We start from the raw sequence: 10,792 nt of genomic DNA on the forward strand, positions 1-10,792 counted from the left end.
ATGCTTAATTTCAAAAGCAGAATAGCTAGATACATTTTTCCTATTCCTTTCAATGATGGCTATTGGGTACTGTGAACTTTCTTGTGTGTGTATCATTTATGGTTGGTTTCTGTGTTTTTGTGTCCCTCTCTTTGCACCTGCCTCCTTTGAGAAGCCTATGTGGTGGGTGTATCTCTATGGTATTTTCATGTCTCCCTCTCTAGTATTCAAAACGTTTGCCAGTAAACTCAGCAAAAAAAGAAATATACCTTTTCAGGACCCTGTCTTTCAAATATAATTTGTAAAAATCGAAATAACTTCACAGATCTTCATTGTAAAGGGTTTAAATACTGTTTCCCATGCGTGTTCAATGAAACATAAAAAATGTATGAACATGCACCTGTAGAATGGTCGTTAAGACTAACAGCTCTCAGACAGTAGGCAATTAAGGTCACAGTTATGAAAACTTAGGACACTAAAGAGGCCTTTCTATTGACTGAAAAACTCCACAAGAAAGATGCCCAGGGTCCCTCCTCATTTGGGTGAACGTGCCTTAGGCATGCTGCAAGGAGGCATGAGGACTGCAGATGTGGCCAGGGCAATAAATTGCAATGTCCGTTCTGTGAGGCGCCGAAGACAGCGCTACAGGGAGATAGGACGGACAGCTGATCGTCCTCGCAGTGGCAGACAATGTGTAACAACACCTGCACAGGATCGCTACATCCGAACATCACACCTGCGGGACAGGTACAGGGTGGCATCAACAACTGCCCGAGTTACACCAGGAACACACAATCCCTCCATCAGGGATCAGACTGTCCGCAATAGGCTGAGAGAGGCTGGACTGAGGGCTTGTAGGCCAGTTGTAAGGCAGGTCCTCACCAGACATCTCCGGCAACAACGTTGCCTATGGGCACAAAGCCACTGTCCCTGGACCAGACAGGACTGGCAAGATGTGCTCTTCACTGACAGGTCGCGGTTTTGTCTCACTAGGGGTGATGGTCGGATTCACGTTTATTGTCGAAGGAATGAGCGTTACACCAAGACCTGTACTCTGGAGCGGGATCGATTTGAAGGTGGAGGGTCCGTCATGGTCTGGGGCGGTGTGTCACAGCATCATCGGACTGAGCTTGTTGTCATTGCAGGCAATCTCAATTCTGTGCATTACAGGGAAGAAATCCTCCTCCCTCATGTGGTACCCTTTCCTGCAGGCTCATCCTGACATGACCCTCCAGCATGATAATGCCACCAGCCGTATTGCTCATTCTGTGCATGATTTCCTGCAAGACAGGAATGTCAGTGTTCTGCCATGGCCAGCAAAGAGCCTGGATCTCAATCCCAATGAGCACATCTGGGACCTGTTGGATCGGAGGGTGAGGGCCATTCCCCCCAGAAAATCCGGGAACTTGCAGGGGCCTTGGTGGAAGAGTGGGGTAACATCTAACAACAAGAACTGGCAAAGGAGATGCGCTGCAGTACATAATGCAGCTGGTGGCCACACCAGATACTGACTGTTTCTTTGATTTTGACTCTCTCCCCCTCGTTAAGGAACACATTTTTCTTTGGAACTTGTTCAGTTTATGTCTCAGTTGTTGTATCTTGTTATGTTCATACAAATATTTCCACATGTTAATTAAGTTTGCTGAAAATAAACGCAGTTGACAGTGAGTGGACGTTTCTTTTTTTTGCTGAGTCTATATGCTTGGAGTTTAACCGACTGTCTTTTTCTAAAGGGCCGATGAGTTTCTTGGGGAGCCTGGAGTGGTTGAGCTAGATGGGAGCAACTATTCCATGACATCAACTTATATGTGAATTGCCAATGTTGTACAGACCTTATTCAGTGAATTTACTTTTTTTGTTATCACTACTATAGCCTGAATAATATAAGCATCTCTGTAGAAGTAAATGAAGATGAGGTCTAATGAATAGTGTGCAACAGTTACACACTAATGAATAGTGTGTAATTGTAAGATTGTTCTTAGTATTTGTGATGTGCTGGTGTTGTCACGGCCGTCGTTAAAGGAAGACCAAAGCGCAGAGTGGTGAGCATACATATCTTTATTATTATGTCACCAACAAAACAAGAAACGACCGTGAAGCTTACAAGGGCTAGAGTAGCCCTTACAAAGTCAACTTCCCACAAATGACAAATGGGGAAAGGTTGCCTAAGTATGATTCCCAATCAGAGACAACGATAGACAGCTGTCCCTGATTGAGAACCATACCCAGCCAAAACATAGAAATACAAAATCACAGAAAACAGAACATAGAATGCCCACCCAAATCACACCCTGACCAAACCAAAATAGAGACATAAAAATTCTCTCTAAGGTCAGGGCGTAACAGGTGTACTTACTTTTGTTGTTTGTATTTACAATTTACCCATTATCCTATTAGTATGACTTATTTGTGATAGCATCGATTGGGATGATGAAATTGGTGCTGACTAGAGTGGTGTTGAGACCTTGAGTCCCTCAAAGGAATCACAGGTGAATGAAGGTTCTAATGAAGAGGAGTCTGAAAAGTTTGAAGAATCTGGGGACAGTAGCTTGGACGAAGAATACATTTCTTCACTTTGTGTGCGGTTTGTTTATCATTCTATTCCTTTAGCAATGTATTCATTGTATAGTGCTTCTTATGCTACATCTGTACCGTTTTTCAAAAATTGTTTATCCACATTATTTTCTATGTGTTAAAACACAAATGTGGATCTCTTCATCCACAGCTGCACATTGATAGACTACCGGTCATCTGTGTTGACTCCATCCTTTTAGAAGACTCATCTGCCACAGACGCCCCTCCATCCACAGACATGCTTGACCCACATCAATTGATTTGCAAGGATGACATCATTGGTAAGCATGCATTCCATCACTTATGAAGACTGTTTAATATATCTGACTAACTTTCTTGTACTACCTGTGGATCATGCGATAAAGGATGTCACAGACTTGTATCTTTGAACTTTCTATGCTATTTAGACATTGGTTGGCATCCACCCAAGTAAGGATGCTTGCGTGAATGTATTTGGTAATAGTATATATTTTAATATTATATTTTGTATATAATATAATATTTTATATAATTTTTTGTATTTATTTTTATCCGGTTGTGTCTCATTGAGATAAAATCTAATCTTCCAAGAGAGCTGGTTCGAGACCAAGACCGTGCACGGGGGAGGAGGGGTTACAATATATATATATATATATATATATATGGTAGTATGGTAACTATTTCATGTTGTCTTTATCTTAGAGATCTGCCCCAAAGGTCACTGCATCTGGAAATGGAAGTCTCAGCCCACAGTGAAACATGGGATGCTGGCAGGTGACGTTTTGTTGGCCACAAACATTTTGCTGTCTGGAAATAATTACCAAAAAAATGGGCCTCCTTTTGAAATTCATGAATTCATACATACTGTGTGGACTCTATAAAAATGTTCTGGATGGAGAAAAGGGCTATGATCATTGATTGTCTGCGAACCAAAGACAGTGTGGTAGCCCTAGGTAAGACTTAATTGTTAAAGAATAATGTGATGAATTAAAAACTATACCAGTTTAATTTAAGGTCAAAAAATGTACAGCTGTGCCATATACTGTAGATTGCAACATAGTTGGGAAGAGATTTTCGATGTAGCGATTACATGGCACATGGTTTATGAACTGATATGCAAAACGACACCGAATTCAAAACTTTTAATTTTTCAATTTAAATGATTATACAAAATTCTTGCAACCAACAGAATGTTATAAATATATTGCTGCGAAGACACACAATCATTAGATCATTTGTATTAGTACTGTCCATAAGTAGCTTGATTTTGGTAACATGTCCAGGAATTGGACATGCAGATAGTACTACTAGGTGATTTGAAAAGTCATAAGTCAATCGAGCAATAATAGAATAATGCTTTCAGCAAAAACGTTTATCTTTATTTCATATCTGTAGAAACTATGAGAACAGAAAGGTACAGAAGTTTTGTGAAACATCACAGCACAGTTGAAAAATATATGGCTAATGGAAATAAAAAATGGTTGGTGTTAAGCGATAGATGGGAAGGGTTGAGTGGAGCTGAAGGATGGGATTAAAAACAAGCAAAAGAAAGCTATTGTAAAATACATTGTGTCCGTAAAATGTGTACAATATGTATAAACTGGAAGTAGAAGCCTCAGTGTTGTTGTCCATTGGTTAATTCTACGTAGGAGATGTGGTAGGGTTTGTGAAGAAAAAAATTATTTTTTAAATATCTGTGTAATATCTGTGTATATATACACATACATATATACACATACATATATACACATACATATATATATATACACATACATATATATACACACACATACATATACACATACATACATACATATATACATATATATACACATACATATATATATACACATACATATATATACACATACATACATATACACATACATATACACATACATACATACATATATATATATATATACACACACACACACATACATATACATATATACACACATACACATACACATATATATATATATATATATATACACACACACAAGGTTTCTTCAAGTGCAGTCGCAAAAACCATCAAGCATTATGATGAAACTGGCTCTCATGTGGAACGCCACAGGATTGGAAGACCCAGAGTTACCTCTGTTACAAAGGAGAAGTTCATTAGAGTTACCAGCCTCAGAAATTGCAGCCCAAATAAATGCTTCACAGTTCAAGCAACAGACACATCAACATAAGCTGTTCAGAGGAGCTTGTGTGAATCAGGCCTTCATGGTCAAATTGTTGCAAAGAAATCACTACTAAAGGACACAAATGATAATAAGAAACTTGCTGGTTCAAGAAACACAACAATGGACAGTAGACTAGTTGATATTTGTCCTTTGGTCTGGAATCCAAATTTTAGATAGCCGTGTTTTTGTGAGACGTGGTGTGGGTGTACGTACAGATGATCTCCACAAGTGTATTTACCACCGTAAAGCATCCCTGTGTCCATGGGGCTCTATCTGCCTCTAGGGGTGTATATTATGTCTGGGGTGACATTAATTACCCCTGGACAAATGAACTCAATGACATATTTGAAGTCGTAATCAGCGAGTCGTCCATGACCACAGACTTCCCCCCGCTTCCTGTGTTGTTTATATTTCACTTGACTTCCCACGTCTCCTTGAATAGTAAGGCTTGGAGTAAGTTCTCATTTACCAGCAATGAACTGGCACAAGTCATTGGGGTTAAATGTTGTTTTGAGGGTGACATTTCAACCGTAAAATTATGTCAACGGTAATCAATATAGACAAACATTGTCTGAAATGTGTACAATTGTGTCTTTGAAACTTTTCATTCAGAAAAAACTCATATACAAAATAAAAAAGTGAAATGTTTTATTCAAGCACACTTTCAGATGTATGAATAAAAATCTGACATTTTCCCATTTAAACTTTATTGTGCCGGGAGAAAGTGAGAAATAAACAAGCAACCTTTAGAATATTTTATATGGCATGATGTGCCCAGTAAGAAGGTTGATGTCCTGAAGATGCACCTGGCAGGTGTTTGTGTGTGGAGAATGCATACTGAGGGAGAGGTTGTGTTCTGTTCACAGCAAGTGACACGATGTCATACTAATGTCATGCTGATAAGTGTCTGGCAATGGACATTCTTTGGGCATAACACTAGTACGTCATCATGCCAAATACTTTGAGAATCCTAGCGCCCAGGGTGGAGCCCAGTGTACTCAGAATGGGGATCAGGGAAGGTATCCCTGACTCTCCAAACACAGTAACTGGGGATGACAACTCAGTTTCCTGCACAAAGCTGCCACATCACAAACATAATTCTACGGTTGAAATGTCACCCTCAAAACAACATTTAACAACAATGACTTGTGCCAGGTCACTGCAGGTAAATGAGAACTTACTCCAAGCCAATGTCTGAATACCTGTGTAAAATTAGAATACCTATGTAAAATTAGATTTAGCAGACTAGATAATGTCAAAAGCCGCATTGAAGTCTGTCAAGTCATATGTAAGTGCGTATAAAAATATTTTTGCTAGGACTATCTGGGAGTGGTCTGAGTGGGGAGGAGACAACATAAATAGCATTTGTCACCAGGCAGGCAAACAGCTCTTACCCAGAACGGGGTTTATCATATTCACAATTTCAATGGTATTATTTCCAACCTCATTTTGTGGCCTTATACAATGTCATCAGTGTAGAATTTCCTATTATGCTTAAAGAAGCTCTGCTTTTCTTTTTGGTAAAACTGAGGTTATAGTGCGCATCGAGTTGTATACTTCAACATGGACTTTTAACACCACACATGTAAAACGAAGAGGAACATATTTCACTTATTTTTTAACACAATTTGTGCTGTTTGAATACAATGTCCCTTGAACAGTGTGAAATGGAATTGACCCAAGTGGCCATAATTACAGCCATACTGTAAAGGCTGTTGGAAGGAGAGGACCAAGGTGCAGCGTGATACGTGTTCATGATTTTTATTAACTGAACACTGAAATAACAAAAATAACAACGAGAATGAACAAAAACACAAACAGTCCTGTCAGGTGCAGAAAGACACAAAACAGAAAACAACTACCCACAAAACCCATGTGGACAAGAGCTACCTAAGTATGGTTCCCAATCAGAGACAACGATAGACAGCTGACTGAGAACCATACCCGGCCAAAAACAAAGAAATACAAAAACATAGAAAAAAGAACATAGAATGCCCACCCTAGTAACATCCTGGCCTAACCAAAATAGAGAATAAAAGCCTCTATGGCCAGTGCGTGACACATACCTTGTAGGTATTCAGTCTGTGTGAATGTTCATAAACATTTCCAGATGTAGAGAACAGGTCGTTATCCTTGGTCCCATACCCTGACATACAAAGTAGACCGTAAAGATAAGGTATCTTACAATGCTGCTGCCAGTTATGGGTGGGTGTGGTCTAAGACTGTCATTATATGTATAGTTCCTTGTCTCGCCATTGTCAAACATACATACATTCATTCACTTGCATTTATTTGAAATACGATTGCCATGGAGAATATTGATGAAGTTTCAGCAGTACCAAGAGAACTTGAAGAAGCATTGAAGAACAATAGCTTGACCACAGCTGCAGGCAAGATTCAAGATTATTTGAAGGAGATTAATAATGTGGAGCTGAATATTGCTGTCACAGGAGAGTCAGGCTCCGGTAAATCTACCTTTGTCAATGCATTCAGAGGCATGAAGAATAATGAAGAAGGAGCTGCTCTAACTGGTGTGGTGGAAACCACCATGGAGGCAAAGGCTTATCCCCACCCAAAATACCCACATTTGAAAGTTTGGGATCTCCCTGGTATTGGCACCGCTAACTTCAAACCAGAAGAGTACCTTCAGAAAGTTGAATTCGATCGCTTTGATTTCTTCATCATAGTCTCATCAGAGCGATTCAGAGCCAATGACATTACTCTGGCCAAGGAGATCCAGAAGATGAAGAAGAAGTTCTACTTTGTTCGCTCCAAGATAGACAACGACATGAGGGCTGAGGGGAGAAAAGAGAAGTTTGACCAGGATAAGACACTGGAAACAATCAGACAATACTGCATCAAAGGTTTGTCTACACACTATGTACATTATGTAAATGTACTCTATTGCTAAACAAAAGGAAATTGTTTTTTCATGTTGTAGTTAGTGGGGTTGTATTTGACTTTACTTTGTTTTGCTCCTCAGGGCTTGAGGATCAGGGTCTGGGCTCTCCTAAGGTCTTTCTCATCTCCAGTTTTGACCTTGGTCACTACGATTTCAATGACTTTGAGGAGACAATAGAGAAAGAGCTTCCTGACCACAAGAGGCATGTACTACTGTTGTCCATCCCTAATATAACCTTGAAAATCAACCAGAGGAAGAAGGAGGCTTTCAAAGCCAACATATGGAGACTAGCTTTTGTATCTGGCGTTGTGGCAGCAATACCTATCCCAGGCCTTTCCTTTGCTGTAGATGTAAGCATCTTGGTAATTGAGATCAAGAAGTACTATAATGCTTTTGGTCTTGATGATAAGTCCCTGCAGAGCCTAGCTAACAGAATGAATGTGCCAGTGGAGGAGCTGAAAGCAGTCCTCAAGTCACCTCTGAACAAAGAAATAAACAAAGATGTGGTTGTCAAGTTGCTTCAAAGTGCAGTTCTCGCAGGGGTAACGGTGGTTGAGTACCTGTTCAGTAACATTCCTATTGTCGGCAGCTTGGCTGCCGCAGGGATTTCCTTTGGTACAACCGAGTACATGTTGAGGAAGTGTCTGAATGAGCTGGCTGATGATGCACACAATGTTCTGATGAAGGCACTGGTCAATGAGTGAGATAATGTTCAATATTGAATTGCAAGCTAGATCTGTGTTTGCGTTCTTTCTTGAATACTGTCTTCAAACAAGGAAATGCTGATAAGTAGATAATTAAATTATGCTGCTTGAAAATAAATGTTCAAATGTAATTGATCAATGGGACAGTAAGGTCACAATAGTTTTAATATAGGTTAGCACAATATAACCTTACTGCATTAGATGGGAAATTCATATTGGGATCTACAGCTTTTTACTCATAGTAAATTTACTCTGAAAATATATATTCACAGAAAATACACCTGCTTTTACAATTTAACTCCAGTATAATCTAATCCTAGCCTTTTGAGAACCAAATTGGATGTGCTTTGAAACAATTGCATGATATTTGAACATGACTCCCTCTAGAAAGTGGATTTGAAAATAATCCTAGTTTAGAATGAACCAGTGTTAATTGTCTATATATAAATTGTGGTTTCACCCAACATTACTCATTCAGTACATATGTTCTACATGAGAACAAATTATTGACCAGTCTCCTGTGTTCTCTTCTGAATCACATTAATCTTTATCTAAAACCGTCACTCTTTACTTTCCCATATTAACTAGTGCAATATTGCAGTTCATGAGCAGACCACCAGATGGTAGCATTTAGCAGTTTGTGTTGGTCATTCAAGGCAGTAGATGGTAATGAAAGGAAAACCTAGTCAGTTGTACAACTGAAATGTGTCTTCCGCATTTAGCCCAACCCCTCTGAATCAGTAGATGTAAACTCTAAATAAAAACACAAGGTTAAGTAATGCACATGACATATTATAGATCTGTGGACTCTAAATAGAGGGTTTTACAACATGAGCCTTACAAAAATTGCTCATGTTTTTATTTGACTAGGCAAGTCAGTTAAGAACAGATTCTTATTTTCAATGACGGCCTAGGAACAGTGGGTTAACTGCCTGTTCAGGGGGAGAACAACAGATTTGTACCTTGTCAGCTCGGGGATTCGAACTTGCAACCTTTCGGTTACTAGTACAACGCTCTAACCACTAGGCTACCCTGCCGCCCCATGTGCCTGACTGAACAAAGTTTCTGATACAACCATTTAACTGACCACAGATTCACATTGTGTTGAAAACCAGCTACTATAATTAGATGGTGCTCATACAGTAGATAAGAGGTTGTTGGTATGGGTTTTATAGGACGTTTCTCTGCTGTCTATGGTTGAGCCATGTGTATAATGTAGTTGTTGATGAATACTCTGACATCATATCAGCAGCGCTTTGGCCTGGATGCAGATTCCTTACAGCAGTTAGCGGCACTTACAGAACCTTATCAAGTACAAAAACAGCTCTCGATCTATAACATCCCACTCAATGAACAATAGTTACACTTACTAGATGATGTCACTCCACTGTTTAATTATTACCCTTCAGTCCTTTTCGGGTTGGTTTTATTATCTATTTACTTTTCAAAACTTAAACCCTGCATATTAATAAATGACATTGAAGGCGTTTGTCTCTCCAAAGGTAGATTTGACTAGACGATCATATTCACTTCTCCTGCTGTAAACCTGTAGGTGCTTTACGAGAGGGTACACTCCCACTGGAAAGAAGCTGTCAGAGCTCAAAGTGCACGGTATGCTAAGTAAGACAACGTGTCCCAATGCTTGGCACTGTGGGAATGTCTTCACTACTACCTACTGACCTCCGCACTTAACAGCCTGAGTCAGGGCGTAGCACTTGAGACACCTGTCACTGAGTAGACCGATGGTCAGTCATTTAAAATGTTTTACCACTCACTAAAAATACATGCAAAAGGGTTGATCTGACATCTGTTTTTTTATATTTTGCGTAATGAAATAAATGCAGAGTGACATTTACTGCTTTCGTGGTTACTTATTTACACCAGTCAATTAAATAATTGTTATTATGATGTATTCTGTACTTTTAGTGAAGGCAATGTGTGTGATTTCATTGTTATGACTTTCTCTTTACATTGATCAAAAATAAATGTTCAATGTTCAACACCACTGCTCACACACCCGTCGTTACTATGGCAACCAGTGTAGCCAAGTCAGCAAATGACTGCTGTCTGAACACACACACACACACACACACACACACATCCAATTTGCTGTTTGGACAGTCAGTTTTCCAAAACATATTTTAACAACAAAACTGATCTGAGCATTAAGGCCTGCACTGTGAACAAGGCTTCAAGGAAAGGTTCACCTATTTTGAATGTAATATTGTTTTTGTGCATCTCTGAGTGATGTTCTATCAATTCCCTGGGTCACTTCATGTTTTCATGTGTATCTGAGTTACTGGCATTCAAGCACGCAGAAATCCGGCAGGTATGACGTAGCACTGTATAAATTAGTTCTCACTACTATGGAATTTAATAGGAATGCGACTTTTAGATTGCGAAAACCTCTATCACACATGTTAGTTTTCAATACTTGCCGATGTCATAACTTGGGAGGATGTCTT

General features: G+C 39.4%; 1 protein-coding gene across 1 annotated transcript; it reads left to right on the forward strand.

The window, feature by feature from the left end:
- Nucleotides 1–6,881: 6,881 nt before the first annotated feature.
- Nucleotides 6,882–10,332, forward strand: LOC109895626 (interferon-inducible GTPase 5-like). The gene is made up of 2 exons (XM_020489481.2): nucleotides 6,882–7,585; nucleotides 7,705–10,332. Exons 1-2 carry the CDS (start codon nucleotides 7,030–7,032, stop codon nucleotides 8,325–8,327), a joined length of 1,179 nt encoding a protein of 392 aa, XP_020345070.1. The 5' UTR covers nucleotides 6,882–7,029; the 3' UTR covers nucleotides 8,328–10,332.
- Nucleotides 10,333–10,792: the final 460 nt, after the last annotated feature.

The sequence above is a fragment of the Oncorhynchus kisutch genome, linkage group LG8 (genome assembly GCF_002021735.2).
Source record: "Oncorhynchus kisutch isolate 150728-3 linkage group LG8, Okis_V2, whole genome shotgun sequence".
NCBI lineage: Eukaryota > Metazoa > Chordata > Actinopteri > Salmoniformes > Salmonidae > Oncorhynchus > Oncorhynchus kisutch.

Coding starts and splice junctions, on each gene's coding strand:
- LOC109895626 (XM_020489481.2), top strand. CDS start 7,030: ATGGAGAATATTGATGAAGTTTCAGCAGTACCAAGAGAACTTGAAGAA. Junction 7,586..7,704: donor CAGACAATACTGCATCAAAG/GTTTGTCTACAC, acceptor TTTGCTCCTCAG/GGCTTGAGGATCAGGGTCTG.